Source organism: Monodelphis domestica, chromosome 3 (genome assembly GCF_027887165.1).
Source record: "Monodelphis domestica isolate mMonDom1 chromosome 3, mMonDom1.pri, whole genome shotgun sequence".
NCBI classification, from domain to species: Eukaryota; Metazoa; Chordata; class Mammalia; order Didelphimorphia; family Didelphidae; genus Monodelphis; species Monodelphis domestica.
In genome coordinates this window covers 310,649,403-310,670,230 of record NC_077229.1, presented here as the reverse complement: position 1 = coordinate 310,670,230, position 20,828 = coordinate 310,649,403, and the positions used below count along the sequence as shown (strand labels likewise).

At 35.3% G+C, this 20,828-nt stretch overlaps 1 protein-coding gene across 10 annotated transcripts in view; it reads left to right on the top strand.

Moving 5' to 3' along the window:
- Window positions 1-20,828, top strand: part of ASPH (aspartate beta-hydroxylase) — a 261,874-nt gene that overhangs the window by 165,309 nt on the left and 75,737 nt on the right. For all 10 annotated transcript variants that reach the window (XM_056823966.1, XM_056823963.1, XM_056823968.1 and 7 more), the window contains 2 exons: window positions 13,708-13,793; window positions 17,331-17,417. In XM_056823966.1, coding sequence (XP_056679944.1) covers window positions 13,708-13,793; window positions 17,331-17,417 — 173 coding nt within the window. The remainder of the gene's footprint in view (window positions 1-13,707; window positions 13,794-17,330; window positions 17,418-20,828) is intronic.

The window sequence follows — 20,828 nt, the reverse complement described above, 5'->3', positions numbered from 1 at the left end:
TTTTTAACACATTTATTTTCCTATGATAGGTTCCTAATGTAAAACAGAAAGTGAACATCCACAACCTACATAAGGTGTGATGGATCCTAGAGAACTCTTTAAGAAAAATTAGCAGGAGTGTTTCATTAAACAGCCAACTTTGGCATCCTTCCCTGCCTTGGGTGTTAAAGCTTTATTAACACTGAGTTTGAAAACAGCCAACAAGAAAGCCAAATGCTTATGGGATTTATCATAAAACTCTAAAGTCCCATTAATTTACATGTATGCCTTAAATTGCAGCAGCAGAATAATGTATTCAGTGAAGATGGAAGTTACTTCTTTCTCCCATGAGTCTGCTTTATTGTGATACTGGTATCTCATCCTTTAATTAAACTTGTCCAAAGATAAGATCAGCTAAAGTGTTTACTGTATAAATAATTCTCAATCCCACTGTGTAAATTTAAAACTCTGGTAAAAAGAATTTGCCATCTGTTAAGACCCAAAACATAAGGTGTATCTTTGCATAAAAATAAGTTGTACATTATGCATAAAAGTCACTGGAACAACATATATTATCTGTTTTGGAAGGATATTAATCAGGAATGTTTTTGAATGCTATCACTTTTCTCCAGGTGGTAGGCTGCTTACAGTAATGATCTAAGGTCAGTATTTTTTGAGAAAATGAAGGGGATGGGAAAAGAAGTGTATCCAGACCTACTGCTTCATTGGTATGGGGAGTTCCTAGTTCATAAACTCCCTCTACTAGTGCAGATCAGCAACTTAAAGAGTCTTAGAAAGTATTCTACAGTTCGAGAGTGTTGTGTGAGAATTGAGAATTTAAATGTTTTGCCAGTGGTCATACAGCTAGTATGTGTCAGAGACTAGACTTGAACTTTCTGGCTCCAAGGCAGTTTTTCTGTTTTTCCAAATTGTCTCTCTGTCAATGCCCTGTGTTTGAGAAAGTTAGTATTTCTTTATAAATTCATATTTTATATTAATTTTATATAATTATGTTATTTGTATTAATTTTCTATATTAATTTATAAAAGATTACATTTTGTAAAGGTGTGAAGTTAGATATTGTTATTAAAATAAAAATATACACATTAAAGTGTATATAAAGTTAATGAGTTATTTTCAGTTTACATTTTGTTTTTCATGGCAACTTTTTTAAATTTGGAAACTTTATTTAATTAATTAATTTAGAATTTTTTCCATGGTTATGTAAAATTTTAAATTAGCCATAATTGTAAAAATTAAAATTAATATTAAATAATTTCAAATATTATATTTTAAAAGATTTATTAATGATCATTAGAACTAAAGGAATAAAAAAGGTAAAGTAAAAACCACATGCCCATGGCTAATCTATCTGTTCAAAAAGCCTGCTTACCACCACAGTCACAACCCAGGAAACAAAAAGAGCAAGACCAGGGACCCCACCCAATATATCTCTAACTAAGTCACCACATAACAATAGGAAGTCAGTGGGCTCCTGGGAAATGCAGTTTTTAGGATAACAGATTCCCAATTACACAGTTACAAGATTCACGTTCTTTCCCTTCCCTCCTCTCACCCCCCTCCCATATCTGACACGCAATTCCACTAGATTTTACATGCATCATTGATCAATACCCATTTCCATGTTATTAATATTTGCATTAGGGTGATCCTTTAGAGTCTATATCCCCAGTCATTTCCCCATCTAACCATAGTGATCCAGCAGTTGTTTTTCTTCTGCATTTCTACTCCCACATTTCTTCCTCTGGATGTGGATAGTGTTCTTTCTCATAAGACCCTAAGAATTGTTCAGGATCACTGCATTGCCACTAATGGAGAAGTCCATTACATTCGATTGTACCACAGTGTATCAGTCTCTGTGTACAGTGTTCTCCTGGTTCTGCTCCGCTCACTCTGCATCACTTCCTGGAGGTCATTCCAGTCTCCATGGATTTCCTCCACTTTATTATTCCTTTGAGCACAATAGTATTCCATCACCAACATATACCACAATTTGTTCAGCCATTCCCCAATTGAAGAACACCCCTTCATTTTCCAATTTTTTGCCACCACAAAGAACGCAGCTATAAATATTTTTGTACGTCTTTTCCCTTATTTTCTCTTTGGGGTACAAACCCAGCAGTGCTATGGCTGGATCAAAGGACAGACAGTCTTTTAGCACCCTTTGGGCATAGTTCCAAATCATGGCAACTTTTTTTAAAAGCCATGTTATTCTCAAAAGGTCAGTGACTTGAACTCTTAAAGCAATTTTCAGCCATTAGACTGAAAAATTCAAAAACATTTTGTTTTAGTGTTTCCAGAATAGCCAGATATAATTCAATGAAGAGAAAAAGAATATAAGAATATCAAATTGAAACAGATTATCAGCTTATATGTATTTGTTCTAAAAAAGAATTATTGAACAGTGGCTATACATGTCCTGTATTTTTCTTTCCTTAAATTCATCCACTATTCTTAGATACTTCTTTAATCTATCCTTTTCAACCATTATGATCTTAAAATTTTTCCCATATCCAATTGTTATTTTTGTAACTTCTCTCTTGTTTCTTTCAATTTGTGATATTCGTTCTCATATTAGAGTACTCAGAAATATAGTCCATAGTCTGAGTATCACTTTTTGGATAGACTGGAACATCATGGTTCTGTTCTATTCTATCATTTTTGGTTTGGTGTAGCAAAGGAGGCAATGATTCTTTTCCTACCGCAATGAATTTGAGTTGATGCCTTATTTATTTATCTATTATCATACTTGGATCTATAATGGAATTACAACTTTAAAATTTTATTTTTTTCTATTTTTAAAATCCTGGGAATGGTTTATATGTCGTTTTGTCATTTCATCATTGCTTAAGGACATTTGCACACAATTTTATGTTCCAGGGAATCGAACATGTTGACTATTACCTTATTTAAAAAAAAAAACCCTTACCTTCCATCTTAGAATCAATACTGTGTATTGGTTCCAAGGCAGAAGAGTGGTAAGGGCTAGTCAATGGGGAGTAAGTGACTTGCCCAGGGTCACACAGCTAGGAAGTGTCTGAGGCCAGATTTGAACTTAGTACCTACCATCTCTAGTCCTGGCTCTCAATGTACTGAGCCACCCAGCTGCCCCTTGACTATTACCTTATTAACTATAAAAACAGGTTGGTCATTCTGTCATGTTTACCACCTCCCCTATAACCAATAACATTAATTTTGCCTCTTTATAGAGGGAGGTTTTTCAAAGATACCCTTAGAATTTTTCTCATCACTAAGCCTTCTCACTTTGGCTCAAGCTTAGATCTCCAGTTTTTTTTCTGCTACTTTGCTTCACATATTGACATTTCTGCCAATTCTTACTATTTGCTTTTCCTCAAATTTGCTAGCATCTTTGTGCAGGCCTTTATACCCCATACTTGGAAGGGATTCCCTTCTCATTTTTGTCTTTTCACCTCAATTTCTTTCATAGCACAAATCAAGTGCTTGTCTCATGGAAAAAGGCTTTCTTGAATCCCCCCTAGTTTAAGGTTCTTAACTTTTTTTTGTATCCTGGCCTGTTTTGGCTAATAAGTGAACCCTATGGACCTCTTCTCAGAAAAATGCTTTTTAACATCATAAAATAAAATGTATAGGATTATAAATGAAATTAATTATGTTGAAATACAGTTAACTAGTTATCTTTTAAAAGTTCATAAAATGTAAGTTAAGAGCTCCTATGAAGAAGTGTTAGTTCACTCCTTCAAATTCAGCAAGTATTTATCAAGCACCCACTATGTGTCAGGCACTTTGCTAGGTGCTGGAGAGAAAAACTAAAATAAATAATCTATTACCTCAAGGAATTTTAACTGTATAAACATTGTCTCTCTCCTCCTTCAGGTAAACTTCTTGAGATCAGCGATTATTTTTTCTTGTTTTAAGGGGTTTTATCTTTGTCTTACTCTCTCTAGTGCCTAGCACAGTATCTTGCCTGAGCTAGGTGTTTCATAAATGATTATTAAATTGAATTTAATTGAAGTGGACTAAGGGGAAAGAATGATCATTTCAGTTCTGGTGAGCCAGGGAAGGTTTCATTAGGAAAATGAGATTTTACAGTGCCCACTGAAAGACTGCAAGTCTTTGTATGAAATAGTATGTAGGAAGGGACAGTAGGACTATAGATCTCCTTGGACACATGTTGGCACGGAAGCAGTTTCTATTTTGTTCAGAAAGCAGATCACTTAGCTTCTCTGTAATTTCCAATTTAACATATGGGGTCACATCTGTTAAAGGATTATTATACTAGAAGGAAAGTGATGTATAATTTATTAAAATAATCCTATGGGGAGATAACTGACTACATTTAATAAACTAGAATACTTGCTGGATTCATTGAAAGCTCCCAGCTGAATCCCACATCATTTCAATAGAAGGGGCAGAGGAAAATAATTGCCCTTTATATAATGTTTACTGTTTTGTATTAGTGTCTCTCAGTTGAAAAATATTTATGTTAACTGTTCTGTTTAAGCTTTGACTATTGAACTCCTGCTGGTATGTAGTTGATATTTAATTCGGAGCAGAATAAAAGTCCATTATTTCCTAGCTATAGGGAGTTAAAGAAGGGTAGTCTGTCTTTTTTTTTTTTTAAGCTTACCAAACTCCCAGCTAAGAGATGTGCTCGAAGATAAGAACCTGTCTCTGGAGTTGACAATTGTCCAATTTTGCATTCTGCTCATCATTCTAGTTTCTGTGAAGAATATCACTGATGCTAATTTCTGAGGTTGGTTAAAAGTATTTTTAAAGTAATCTCAAAAAAGGTATATATATAAATTATCGTTTTTATTCCTCCCACCCCTGCCAAGTCCTGAAAAAACAAACAAGAAGTGTGTCTGAAAATTTAGGGATATCAATGGTATTTCTCAGGTGTAAATAGCATTTTATCTCTATTGATAGATTCATTTTATATCTCTGTGTGAAGACAAACAGTAGGGGAAATCTTGCACAACTCACATTTATAAATGAGGAAACAAAGAAGTGGAGAATCCCAGGAGTGTCCCATGCTGAAAAGATTTGCAGAAACACTTGTAGATAGAGGCTTCTTCTCTCTGTACTTTATAGGTGGGATTTTCTAATCATTCAGCATATCTGCTACTTTTCTTAAGGTGCTGGGCACTAGAATCCATTACCATTTTATATTTTATTTATTATTTTTTCTAAAATATAGCTTTGCCTTGCTATCTGACAAGTTTATAGTGTACCATTTGCCATTTTATTAGCACCTGGCTAATAAAAATAAAAAATGATAACATGTTAAGACTCAAATGAATGCAGCATTTCTAATTCTGATATGAGGTTTTTTTTTTTTAAAATGCCATGGTGGCTTTGTTGACAAGTATGACTGATAGAGTAATAAATTTGGTTTATGTATCTTTTAGATTTTCTAATTTTAAATATGACCCTTAAATTCAGGACATATTTTTCCTTTCCTTTTCTTTACTTTTGGGAAGAAATATAATGTAGTAGAATCTTGGATGTGGATTCAGGAAAACCTGGATTCAATTCCTGACTCTGATGCTTGTTAGCTATGTGATTATACACAAGACCGTACCTCAGTTTCCTCATCTGTGAAAAGAAGATAATAACACCTACCTATCTCTGATTCAAATGAAATAGTATATGTAAAGTATGGTGAAAACCCAATAGCACAGTTTTTTCTTTACCCCTTTATTTTCTTCACCTCTTTGTATCCTTTTAAATTCTTTTTATTGAAATCATCTCCAGTCTATTCCCAACATTTCTTTTTAGGTAAATTCAAGGATAAGGTGTAAGGGTGTGTCCAACACAATCCCACAAGCAAACTCCTTTCTACAAAGGGGACTAGAGCACTTGGTTTAATCATGCCTGAAGATACATTGTGAGGAAAAATAACTTTCATATGATACTTTGAAGATTACAAAGTACTTTTCTATGCAAATGATTGTCACATCAATATATCCAGACAATTTCTCCTCCAAGTTCCAGTTCTGCAAGCATTTGATGGACATTTCAAACTGCATAGGGTCTCTTAAACTCCATTTGTCCAAAACTGAATTACAGTAGGACCTTATTTTACATGATCAATATGTTACAAAACTCTTTGCTTAAGTTGGAAATCGTGCATAATAATGAGCCCCAGTATTTAATAAGTATTTCTCATACAAACGTACCCAGTCAGGCAGTTTATTTCTTTTTCTAGGATTATCAGAGCTACCAACATCACTGCTTTTATACTTAGGAGCCATTATTAACACTCATGGGAAGTGGGTAGTTTGAGGAACTGAGTGTTTAGGGTATTGGAGGGAGAATTAATGTGTATGTTGAAGTCCCCCAGTATTAGTGTAGGAGTTAGGAAAGAGAGAAAATTTGTGAGTCAGACCCTGAACTCTTTGAGGAAGAAAGGGCAGTCAGCTAGGGGTCTGTAGATAATAGCTACCAGGATTTTCTTTGTGAGGTGGATAGGAATAACATGAACCTCAAAGAAAATAATGGAGCTAAGGGGATGAATTGGAAGTGTCGCTGGGGAACAAGGGATATTCTGACTCCTCTGCCTTTCCTAATGAAGAGAAGAGAAATGAGTAAAGGTACATCCAGGAAGATTTTGTCGTCAATAGAAGCCAAGTTTCAGTAAGAGTTAGTAAATAGAAGGCATAGTAGAGGAAAAAAATTTAAATGGAGTGGAATGTGTTGCCTATGGAACAGACATTCCAGAGGGCACAGTGAAAGGACTGGATGGAGTTAGGCTGTAAGTTTGGAGGGGGGGGGGGGCGTTGAAGAGGATGAGAATTCAGACTTGGGTGGGGAATGGGACTCGGATGATGATTTACAGTTCAGAGTCACAGAGATGTGAAGAGTATGGCCAGATAGGAGAATGTTCATCATTTAGAGGAAGACATCACTCATCTACCCAACAGAGTTTAGAACCTGGGCTAGAGGCAACCCCATTTCATAACCATTTCACTCCTCCAGAGACTGGAGATTAGGTAGGAAAAAAGGTGAAGTCAAAGTTTCACACCACTAACTTTCTTCTTCCATTTCTCTCGAAGGATAGATACAGCAAGAGATTGCATGTCTGAAGTCCATCTTCTATTCAACCCCCAATGTGAATTTAAAAAAAAACCCTTACTTTCTTAGAACTGATGCTATCAATTCTAGGGCAGAAGAGTGGTAAGGGCTAGGCAACTGGGGTTAAGTGACTTGCCCACTGTTACACAGGTAGGAATTATCTGAAGGCAAATTTGAACCCAGAACCTCCTGTCTCTACCCCTGACTTTCTATCCACTGAGCCCCCTAACTGCTCAGACCAATATGATTTTTCAAAAAATCAGCTCTGACCATGTAACCCCTCCTAGCCTTAACTCAAAAAATCCCAGTGATTTTCTTTCTTTCAGCATCAAATGTAAAGTTATCTGTTTGGCATAAAAAGCATTTCACATTTAAGGTCAGTCCTGCCTTTCCAGACTGCTTATACCTTACTTTTTTTTTTAAATAATCTTCATTCCAGCCACAGAAGCCTATTTGGTATTCCCCACACCCCACAACTTTGTGTTTTCTCTCTGTACTTTTCACTTGTGTTCCTTGTGCCTAGAATCATCTCCCTTCTCACCTCCTCTTCTCAGAATCATTAGTTTTCTTCAGCATTCAGCTCCAACATTACCTTCTTCATGAAGCATTTCATGGCCCCTCCAGCATCCAGGACTTCTCCTTCCGAAACTAATTTGTATTCATTTTGTCTATATTACTTTCTTGCCCCTTTCTCATTAAAATGTAAGCTCCCTGAGGAAATTTCTGTTTTACCTTTGTTTCCCTAGCATTATTGCTTGGCATATCCTTTAATAAGTTCTCAATGTTTTTTTTTTTTAAACTCTCAACATACTTAATGGAGCTAATGTAAATATTGATCATCCCATTTCACAGATGAGAAATTTAAGGTTCAGAGAAGTTAACTAATTTACTATAGGTAACAGCCAGTAGGTGTTATCAGTCAAGTCTTCAGCTCATGTTTTCTTACTCTAAGACCATTTTGTTGGATCCTGAGCACATCACTTAACTTATCTGCCTCGGTTTCTTTATCTGTAAAAACAGGGTCAATAATAGCACCTTCCTCACACAATTGTTAGGCTCAAATAAGATAATATATGTAATGGATTTTGCAAACTTTATATATAGGGTTGGGTTGGGAATATTACTGAAAGGAAGGAATATTAATGATTATTCCAGCCCTTTTACTTTCTTATATGAGGAAAGCTCATACAAATGGTAAATAAGAGGAAATCTAGACCCAAATAGGAAAAATGGCTGAATGAGCTCATACAAGTGGTAAGTGACAGATGCATTCTGTCCAGTTCATTTTTCTTTACATTAATACTAAACTTCCCATACTTTAATTTCTTTCATTAATCTTGTATTCTCTCCAACTGTTAGCTTCCTATTTAAAAAAAAAAAAGGAAATTTAAAGCGCCGAATTCCATTTTATAGAGAAGAGTTGCCCAGAAGCCAATTCTGTCCCTTCTAAATTGTCCAGGGAACTATAGCAGTAGTTATTAGTTTCTAATGCTTAATGATACTATTTCTTTTTTTTTTAATGTTATTTCCTTGACTCTAGTCTCATTACTGTTGTCAGTGCCCTCATACAGTAGTAATGATTTCAGCCAATTCATGCCTTCTTGTCCTAATTCATATCACCTTCAGGATCTAGTGCCCTTCTTCCCCCCTTTACTTACACCTTTTTTGCTGTATGCTGAAATCCAGTGACAATGGTCTTCTTTCAGTTCCTCTAACAAGATACTTCTCCTCAGGACTCCACGCAGGCATTTCTCCTGGCTGTTCTCAATGTCTGGAACGCTTTCTGGTCTCATCTCTGCCTCCTGGCTTCCTTCAAGCCCAAGCCTAAAATACTGCTTTCTATAAGAAGCTTTTTCTAATGACTTTTAATTTTGGTACTTTCTTTATTTTATTATTTCTAATTTATCCTGACTATAACTTCTTTGTACATAGTTACTTGCATGTTGTCTCCCGCATTAGACTGTACTCCTTGAGAGCAGAGGCTGTCTTGCCTTTCTTTAAATCTCCAGCACTTAGCACAGTGTCTGGCATAAGTGCTTAAGGAATGCTTATTGAATATCTGATTGATTATCTTTGTCCTTCCATAAGTAGATTTGCCTAATGTGCTGAAATTCTTTCCCTAAATCTTTTTTTTTAATAGTGAGTAAACCCATTTATCTAAGCTAACTATCAGAGTGAACAAAAATTGGATAAGTTATAAGAAATAAAAATATATAGAAACCTCACAGAATAAAGATACTTTCCTACTCTGAAGTGCGATATCTTATCAACTAAGAGGGAAGCCCTGATCTCACCAAAGGGGAAATTCTCTAGAGCTTCTAGGAAGGCAAGCTGAAAATTTGGAATATGTTGAGGAACCAGCTCCTTTGTACATCAACTACTTCCCAAAGTCTGTTCTCTTCCTGTATGAAGTTGCACAGATCCTTCTCAGAAAAAGGAGTGATGAATGTCTTTAATCTAAAGCTCTTATTCACTCATAGTCTTTTAATGTAGCGGGATTTCTAATTCTGTATGTGAATTGTCCTTAGGCTTATTATCTCCTTTACTCTTTTTTAAAGTCCTTACCTTCTATCTTAGAATTAATATAGTGTATTGGTTCTAAGGTAGAAGAGCAGTCAAGTCAAGTGACTTGCCCAGCATCAGTCATCTAGGCCAGATTTGAACCTAGGACTTCCCATCTCTAAGTCTGACTCTCAATCCACTGAGCCTCCTCACTGCTGCCATTTCTTTCACGTTTCACACATTTACCTTCTTTTCCAGTCATGTATCCCATTTGACTCTTTTATGCCACTTGTTTTTATTAAACTCATCATTGGGAATAGCCTGTCATCTATTTACACATATATCTCACCATTGCATGTTGTCACACACAGTGTTGTTTTGGAGATGACAGTGTTTCATGATCATAGCATGGAGTATGACGAGAAGATTAATGTTGGAATTTTGTTTAGAATGTCAAAGGAACTAAAAAATGCTGCCCATTTTCCCCAAAAGAAATTCAACCTGTCTTTTCCTTCTTTTCAATTTTCAAGTTAGCTCAGTGATTCCTCTGAATATCATTGTCAGGATGATGTTATTTTTTATCCATTTTTTTTTTCAGTAAAGTGAATTATTATACAATGGAGGAGCTGGTAAGGGGAATGAGAGAAGTATACCATGTGTTGTCCTTGACTTCCAGATTTACCAACCACCTCAGTGTAAAGCCTCAGTGGTCCTACTCTAGTTATAGCTCTTAAATGTTGTTGGATTTTCATTTTAATCCTCAGTTGGGTTTTTTCAACACTCCATGTTAAGGGGAAGAGGCAAGTAACAGTAAAACACATGAATATTAAACTTTTTTAAAACTAAATAAAAGAACAAAAACACATACCTTCTGAGATATGTCCAAGGTCATCATATGCAGCCTATACTTTCCACACTCACACATTCAGGGCACTGTACAATTATAATCAGTGTTTAACATAATATCCCCAAAGTACTTCAGACCTTCAAGTCATTAAAGATTCAGTTATATTCATCCTATTATATTTATCATGGCATGAAAACAGGTGAATACATTATAGGAAGATTTTTAAAAAGAATTCAAGCAAGTATTCTTGTTATGTTTTTATATTTGTAATATAGATATTCTTGCTATGTTTTCCTGATTTAGTTATTTTGCTATTCTTTTAACATTTTCCCCAAAGTATACCAAAAATATAAAATAAAATTTGTTTGTTGCAAGCAGAGGCTCAGAATTATAAATCATAACTGTTCTCAACTGCTTCTTTGTTCTTTTATATGTTAGCACATATATTAAAGGTTTGGAGAATGAATTGACTTGACACTTCACTGAAATATACAGATTTGTAGTTGTGGGATTTAGTGTCTGTCATGTTAGCAATGAGTCGTGTCTCCCAATTTATCATTTTGCTTATGTTGAAGTGTCTGTCAGCATAAATGACAAGAAAACTAGAAGAAAAGCTTGGTGCTTATTTTAGTGAAAGCTTTTGGGTATGAGAGTTTCAATTTTTTTTCCCCTAAAAATGCTTCCATATTAAAAAGTTACAACTACTTTAGGTTTGTTAATAGAGAAAAAATCCTGTATTTTCCTCCCTTAGGGTCAGGCTTTACAAACACTTAATATCTCTATTAAAGAGACATCAGAGAGTTTTTGTGAGGAAAGCATTTTTAGACTCTGGTGTGCTATAAAAATGTATGGTCATCAAATTACCATAATAAGCTTCAGTATTTTGGGTATTAAGGAAAGTGTGCTGGTCAGAAGGTCTCATTTCGAATAATAGCTCTGACCCAAACTATCTCTATTACAGGCAGGCCATTGACTTTGATTGAGTCAGTCTCATTGAAATAGGAACATTTTTCCTTGTGGTTAGGTAGTTAGTAGGAGAACAAGGAAAGAATTTTATCCCCGAAACCTGGAGAGCAGAGAATATCAGGGAGGAGGATAATTGTGAAGATCATATGAGATATTAAATATAAAGCACTTTGCAAAACTTAGATTGCTGGGGCCAGCTGGGTGGCTCAGTGGATTGACAGCTAGGCTTAGAGACTGGAGGTCCTGGGTTCAGATTTGACCTCAGATACTTCCTAGCCATCTGCCTCTGGGCAAGTCACTTATCCCCCATTGCTTGGCTCTTACCACTCTTTGGCCTTCGAACCAATACACAGTATTGATTCTAAGATAGTAGGTTTAAGAAATCCCTCCAAAACTTAAAATGGTATAGAAATGTCAGTTATTATCATCTACAGAGATACTTGTTCTCTGGTTCTGTTCACTCTGAAATTGATAAACGGGATTTTGGTTGTTTAGTCATTTAGTCATGCCCAACTCTTTATGACTCCATGGACCATAACATGCCAGTTGCTTCTATCCTCCACAGTCTCAGTTGGTTCAAATTCATATTCGTTGGTTCCATGACACTCTCCATCCATCTCATCTTCCGCTGTCACCATCAGTCTTTCCTAGCATCCGTATCTTTTCAAGCTAGTTCTGGCTTCTTATTAAATGGCCAAAGTGTTTAAGCTTCAGCTCTAGTATTTGACCTTCCAGTAAATAATACCATTATGGGAAGAGGTAGGAAGGCATAATGGATTAAATATTGTACTTGGAGGCAGAAAAGTCTGTGTTGGATTCCCTCCTGGTCATTTCCTCGCTGTGCAACCTTGGACAAGCTCATCTCTCCTAGACTCAGTTTCCTTTATAAAATGAAGTTAATGAGCTTAGCTGAGATCATGTACTTCGCAAAGTGCTCTATCAGAGTCATTATCATTATACATGTCACCTTAGAGCTATTCTTCATTAGCAACATCCTTTTTCTCTGACAAATTAGGGAAGAAATCTTATTACTTTTCCTTTTAATGAAGCATGAATATGTGAGAGTATGGATTCCGTGTGTGTCATCTGTAAAATGAGGGAATTAGATTCAATAATCTCAAAGGATCTTTCTAGTGCTAAATTCTATAAAGTCAATAGCTATTTTGAGCAGCTTCATTTGCCTCATGGTGTCCTTTATGGAAGTAACTATCTTTTATCTGATGACCCTCAGGACCTAACCAAGAAAATCAGAGTATGAATTTAGAAATCTTACTTCTTACTTTTTATTTTTAAACCCTTACCTCTTAGTCTTAGAGTCTGTCTTAGAGTCAACACTGTGTATTGACTCCAAGGCAGAAGAGTGGTAAGGGCTAGACAATGGGGGTCAAGTGACTTGCCCAGGGTCACACAGCTGGGATGTGTCTGAGGCCAGATTTGAACTTAGGACCTCCCATCTCTAGGCCTGGCTCTCAATCCACTGAGCCACCCGGCTGCCCCCACTTCTTACTTTCTTAGTGCAAACTAAGGCTGTTAATAGTAAAACCCAACAATTTTGGCTATCTGAAAGTAGAATAGGCTACTGGAGGCAGCTGGATTCTCTGGAGTTCAGGTCCTCAGGCCAAGCCTTGCCAACCAATCTGTCTGCTGGAGATTGTAGGAGAGATTCTCATTCTGATGTTTATTGGACAAGAATTGGCTTCTGAGGCTCTTCTGAACTCTGAGATTATTTCATTGTGATTGCTAAATTACACTCAGAAAGAGCAACACCCTCTCTACAGAATTCTTCCCATTGCTAGGCTCTCCCAAGCTCCACTAGTGCTATTACTCCTAAAAGTTTCCCTATTTACTTCCACAATTCCTGTAGTCTATAGAAAACAACACTTTCCTTTGTTGACTGGTGAGGATATTTTGGGTGAACCAAGAATATACTTGCTCTTATAAAGTGCAGCTTTTAAGTGAGGGATTCTTAATATTTTGAGGGCTGGTGAAGCTTGTGGACTCCTTCAGAGGTTATTTTTAAATGGGTAAAATAAATGTATAAATTAAAACTAAGATTACAAAGGAAAACAATCCTATTGAAATACAGTGATTAAAATGTAAAACACAACCTACATATATGCACACAGGCACACATCTCTGATAAGCTCAGTTTCTTTTATAAAATGAAGTTAATGAGCTTAGCTTATTCATGGACCCTGGGTTGAAAACTGCTCTCCCAGGCCATTTCTTAAAAATTTTGTCTGTGACTTCTCTCCCCAACTAAATACCTTTCACTGGTAACTACTACTGGATTTTGAAATTAGAAATATGCTTTTTTTTCTTTTATGTCTTTTCAGCTAAGAAAAAGAAACCCAAACTTTTAAATAAGTTTGATAAGACTATTAAATCTGAACTTGATGCTGCAGAGAAACTACGCAAAAAGGTAGGTTTGCATTTTTGTTCAACTCAGAAATACGTTGTTGTTATATACAAGTTCCTGTGGTATAGTAGAAAGAACCTGGATTGTAGCCCCAACTTTCTTACCTGACGAACTCCAAGAGGCTGCATAACAGCCACATTTCCTTTTTAGGCATCAAATTGCTATGGGAAAATGTAACATACTGGGAAAAATTCTTGACTCAAAGTCAGGAGAAATGGGTCCAACTACTGCTTTTAACTGTTGTTAATTAGCTCCAATATTATGGGCCAGATTACTTTACCTCTGACTCTTTTTCATCTATACAATAAGGAATGAAGCATTTATGAAATGTTTATGATGTGTAAGGAACTGTGATAAGTACTTTACAAATATCTCATTTCAATGAGAAGGGAAGTAGGTGCTGTTGTTATTTGTATTTATGAATGTAGAGACTGACTTTTCCTGTTGGAAGAATTAGTACAGTTGTATAATTGTCTCAGAAACAATATTGATTTTAGATTGTTGACAGAATTATCAGTTTAATTAAATTTATTAGAGATGTTAATAAAAGTGGTATTTTCCATTCAGATAAACGCAATTTCAAACATAGTTACAAATTGGATTTATTCCCATAAGCTGTAGTTCATTATCAGTGAACTAAAGCTTATTTTCAATGAAGGCTGCAATAAAGTATTAGGAGAAAATAGGTTCCTGCTTGTTCCCAGGGTTCTCACGTAAGATTATATTTCTATGATTTGGGAATTTGGTTGTTCATTGATGGTGCATCAATCATGAAAGGCTATTTCAGTAGGGTGGCATCTTGGTTTAAAAAATAATATTCATTTGGCCACATTTATTGTGTGTGTATGATGTGAAACCTATGGTTTGGTTCTGGTCAGAGAAGACATAATTGAGTTTGTCATCAAAGTTAGATTTTTAAGAATAGGATTAAAAAACAGATACTTGTCATTACATGGAATGGATTCCCACACAATATCTTATGTAAGAAATGAAGTAGTGGTCAAGAAAAGGTGGTTTTGACAGAAGACATGGTTATTCAAATAACTATTTAATTAATTACTTGTGGGAATATGTAAAAATCTGGTTATTTAAATTGTTTAGCTTCTCCCAAAGGCCACCTTTTTATTCTCTACTTGCCCTAAACCTTGCAAAGGCAGGTAACTAGATTCTACTTGCTCTAAATTAATCCAGTATCACTGTTTAACCTTAAACTTGGGAGAATATGAAAGGGAAAAGAAAGAGGAGAGATTAATAGATACTTCAAATAATCTTAGAATTCAGAATTTTGTCTGACAATAATCTTTTTATTTTTATTTGGTAATGATTTTGATTTTTGTCGTTACTTTTACTAATACAAATGTGACTATAATTTGAATTTAATATAGGTAAAAAAAGTCCCAAGTTTAGATCTTGGATGAGTCCTCTTTGGGGGCAGATAGGTTGATCAGTGGATATAATGCTGAGCCTGGCATCAGCAAGACTTGAGTTCAAATCCAGGCTGATACACTATATGACTTTGAGCAAATCACTTCACCCTGTTTAACTCAGTTTCCTCATCTATAAAATGAGCTGGTGAAGGAAATGGTAAACTATTCCAGTATCTTTGCCAAGGAAACCCCAAATGGGGAGTCTGATATGATTAAAAATGACTTTAACAACAGCAAAGATAAATTATATGAATAATAAGAAAGGAAGGGGATAAGCATTTATCCAGGACTGAGTATATGCCAAGTACTATGCTAAGTACTTTACATATTCCTCATTTTAATCCTCACAATTAGCCTGTGAAGGAGGTGCTGTTATCATCCCCATTTTGCAGATGAGGAAACTGAGACTGATAATTTAAATGGCTTAGCCAGGGTCACACAGCTTATATGTGTCTGAGATAGATTTGAAGTCATGTCTTCCTGCCTCCAGGTCCAGTACTCTATCCATTGTGCCATCTAGCTAACGTGATTTTGAATGAATTAATGACATTAACTCCTAAAGTAAAAAGAAGAGCTTGGGTTTAGAAAATCTGTATTTATATCCAGTTAAGTCTTATCTGTAAGATGGCTTTTGGGGGCATGTCTTGTCTGTACGGTGGTTGAGCATGCTAGTGTTGTCCTCTGGTTGCTTTTCCATTCCTTTCTTTGGTAATGAGTTGGTTCTCCAGGCTTTTGAAAGGTGGTTCTATGACAATTCTTGTTACTTTTCAGAGATCTGAAATATTTTAACAACATACAAATATTTGGACTCTTGGAGCTCAAAACATTTTCCATAGGAAGGGGTTTGAAATATTAAATCACTGGGAGACTAGTTCACTAAAGGAAAAAGGCTGTTTTAAAGCAACTTTTTAGATAAATCTCCTTTTAAAAAATGATAATCTTGTCATTATTCCTGGCTTTATTTATATTAACATGACCAAGTTTAAGTTCTTAGATAAAATTATATTTAAACCTCATAAAGCAGAGACCATATTTTCAGCAGCCATGGAAAGAATTTTCTCACTTTCTGTTCAGCTAATAATTATAAAGTAGGATATAACTACTTTTTATCCAGAGACAGAGCTAGTCATGAATAGAAACTAGAAAGAAAGAAATTTTAAAAGAAAGCTTCCTAATAATTCTAGCTCTCCAAAACTAAAAATGGGCTGCTGTGGAGTAAGTAAGCAGCTGGCTATGAATTCCCCTGTTACTAGTGGGCTTTTAGTGCTGAGCAGGTGACTGCTGATTGGGGATACTGAAGAGAGAATTTCTGCTCTCTGACGGACTAGACAGCTTCAGGTCTCTTCCAAGGAAATGTGAATCTAAAGTACAGCTTATTTTATTATGTGTTTAATCCATTCGGTAAAATTCTTCAACACAAATGGGCAGCCCAGCTGCTGACGGAGAACAGAAGTAAAACTGATTAGTGATCATAAAACATCCACAGTTTAACATTTTGCCTTAGGTAGCTGGTACATACACTGCTGATTGGCAGTATTGAGTGTAGTTTCATTTTCAGTCAGCATTCTGACTGGTTGGGACACGATAAGAGGAATGATGTTGTTATGTAAGGAGAGGATGTAGGGGCACAAAGACAAGTGCTAAAAAAGCCAAAGAAAAGCCTAGCAGTGGTCCAGAAAGGAAACCAGGACATGCTCATGGCGTCACTTGGTTATGTGCCAAGGTCATACAGTAATATCAGTTCTTCATGGTTCCTTCTCCAGACTTGGTTCTCTGGTTTCCTATATATGGCCTCTGAGAAGCACATTAAATAACTATAAAATGTATATATTTTATTATAAGCTAATTCAATAACTGTTAAACAGTGTACAATATTTTGAAACAATATGAGCAGGTCTTGCCACAGAGTCATAAAGACCTGGATGTAAATTCTTCCTCTGACACATATTAGCTGTTTGAACACGAATGATTCAGTTAACCTCTGAGACATCTCTAATGAGTTGCAAGTGTGCGTCAGTGTTGATGAAATGAAAGTTTGCTACTTTGTTCCAAAAAAGATAAAATTGTATTGTATTATACACTAAACTTAAAATAAACTCCTCTTCCCCATCAGGGAAAAATTGAGGATGCTATGAATGCCTTTGAAGAACTGGTGCGCAAGTACCCACAGAGTCCACGAGCTCGATATGGGAAAGCTCAGGTAACAGTGGATTATTTTTTAGCCAGCTTCACTTTGATGATTTCCATACTTTTCATGTGTTCATATTCTTTAACTTCTCTTCTCTTCTTTATTCCCATTTCTTTAACTAGGTCATCTCTAATTTGTGTCTAGTATGTATAAACATAAATAGGAAATTCTAGTTTTGCATCTGTCTTGTTATTCTAACTGTGATGCATATTACTATATTTACTCACGTTTCCCTTCCTCACACATCTTTCCATAACCAAGAAAATTTTTTTCACAGATAATTTCCTACCACCTGCTTTGAATAAATAAGATAACTTTCTAGCAAAGAATTCATGGGGCTTTAAAATTAGCAGTCAGCTTTGTTATTTAGATCTGCTTTGCACGCTCTCTCTCTCTCTTTCTCTTTCTCTTTCTCTCTCTCCATATATATATATGTGTATGTGTGTATATATATATATATATATATATATATATATATATATATATATAAGTTTCACTCTCAAACACACACACAAACACACACCCCTCCCTTGTCTATTTGTCTTTATTATTCCTTGTTGAAATATGGGTTTCTGGGGAAGGGAGACATCTCTTTAATAATAAAAATGGTGTAAAAACCAAAGATGAAACATTTTTAAATATATCAGTTTTAAAAAATAATAATAAAAAAGAAAATCAGTCAGAAGCAGGAGAATATTTCCTTAGGAAATATTTCTTATATGAAGTCCAATATTTTCATCATCAGGGTAGGTGGTTCTCTACTCATTACTCAAATACATAGCCCAGGGATGTTTCTCTCTACTTCCTTTCTGCTTCTCTATCTTCTATCTCTTCTGGATTGTTGTACTAAGTTTATTTCTTGGTAAACTGCCTAACTGGGGTACTAACCATCTCCAAACTTTATGGGGAAGTATTAAAACAGTGAATTTGGCTATGCCAGCTGCACAGTCTTTGAAGAAGCCTGGCCTCAAATCTGAAACTTAAAAGTAAATGAAATCCCCCATAAATAACACTTTGCATTTTTTTTTTACTGATATTCTGGCTGGGGCATACCTAATAATACCTTACACATGGAACTTCCAAACTTATATGCTCTGAGATAACTTGGCAATGAGTTAGGACCTAGAGGTTCATATATTTTCATCCCATTCAGAAAGAAAAAATTTAGGGGAGAATTATGACTTCATTTGATGGTCAACCCTGATAGCCTGAGTTTAATTTGATTATATCCACATTGTTTCTGTGTAAGTGGGGAACAATTTTGAAATTATAACCTGCACATAATTTTCATAAATTATTCAATTGTGTTTATGAAGTGTGTTTGTGAGCAATGTGAACCATGGACAAGAGAAATGAATTATGTTGTCAGAGTCAATCCCTACTAAATCAGATTGAGTTTTTGTTGATGGTTATAGCCAATATGAAAACATGTTGGGAAATACACCTTTAATTATGGAAAAGATGATTTATAATCATTTAGGCATTAATAAAATCACTTCAGAGTATGTTATAATTTTGAATTTTTCTTCTAAAGTGACACAAACATTGGTGGGGTCCAAAAATCAACCTTTTCTGTTATAAAAGTCTAAGGTGCACATCCACATCTTTGGAGGAGAAAATTCAAAGGGATCTGAATCTGTGATATCATCAGCATAAGGAATTGCTGGTGTGGAATCTCCTTCCACTGACCTAGATGGGTGACTCATCTGTAATGTTTTGTGGAGGTGCTGAGCAGTTATATACTTTGTCCATAACCACATAGCCAGCTTTCTGAGACTAAACCTAGCTTTCTTTCAAGCATTACTCACTGTCTCTATGATGCAACAAAGAACATGACAAAAAATAGAAATGTTATATTGTGCAAAATTGAACTGTTAATAGTAGGAAATAGAAAAAAAAGACACTAAATGGTTGTTGTTCAGTTGCGTCTGACTGAAACCATTTGGGGTTTTCTTGACAAGGATATTGGAATGGTTTTGCCATTTTCTTCTCCAGCTCACTTTACAAATGAGGAAACTGAGGCAAACAGGCTTAAGTGACTTCCTCAGGGTCACACAGTGTATGAGGCTGGATTTGAACTCAGGAAGAAAAATCTTCCTGATTCCAGGTCTGGAACTTTTGAGAAGAGAGTCACATAGGGAAAAATTTATGTATTTTTCAGAAAAGAATGACATTAATATTTTGGACTCAATCAGGCTCTCCTGTAATTTTTGTGCTATTTCTCTGGTACAGAATTATTTCCTAATTATAATCCATTATATATTAGTAGACTACAATACATATTGGGATATTTTAGTAGATTTTTCTTTTATAATAATTGTATAAAGGCCTCAGAAAAAAAGACCTAACACAGGGCAATAGTGACCTTGAACAATAAGAAGATCTTTTTACTCTTGAGATGAGAATAAAAATTACCACAATGAAATCCTTTAAACCTTAGAATCACAAGTAAGAATTGTGAATTATATTCTTAACCCACTTTATGGTATAATAGAAATAATTTTTGAAGTAGATAATGATATATCACATAGGAAGTTTGGGTGGATGACCTAATTATGGACAATATCAGTTTTTGTGTAAATGCTTAATTTTGGATTATTACCTTTATTCTATTCAAATACTCTTATCAATAGGGCATATAGGCTGATAATATCAATCTGGCATTATTAAGCTTATTTTTCAAAGTGAATATCTTATCAGTTTCATGCAGTAGATTTTTAAGAATTAAGAACTATTCATAAAGCTGGGCTATTTTTCAAAGGTTTGAAATTATATGAACATTATACTTTGTCAAGAACTTAAAATAAATGGGTATAATTCAGATTTTAAGCATTTTATCATTTTTGCTATTCAGACTGTACTAATTAAATGATAACTTATCTCAAGAAAGGCTAGTTTCATTGCAGTTTTCTTTACATGAACATTGCTATAGATAAGATAACAGAATTTGGCAGGCCTTTTTCAGAATCAAGATTCCTGAGTATCTTTAACTTTGGGTAAGTCCTCCAGTGCCAGGGTTTTATCTTCACTTTGTAGGTGTAGAAACTTTATTTTGTTAGTTCTCCAAAGTTTTCATTGATCTCTTTTGAGTCTTCATTCTTCCTGACCTATCTGCAGCATTTGTTATTGTTAACTGTCTTCTCCTCTCTAAGATTTTTGTGACACTGATCCTTCTTGGTTCTCCATTTGAAAAATACTTACCACAGAGCCTGGCAAATAGAAGATAGTAAATAATTGCTTATTTTCTCTCCACTCCTTCCAGATCCAATCTTTCTCCTTCTATCTTCCTGATCTCCTCTCTCAGTCTCCTCTTTCGATATTCATCTGTGTCATATCTGCTGACCTCAGGGCTCAGTCCTGGGTCCTCTTATGGTTTTTCTAGGATACTATCTCCCTTTCCATTGCCAAATCTCCTTCTTCACA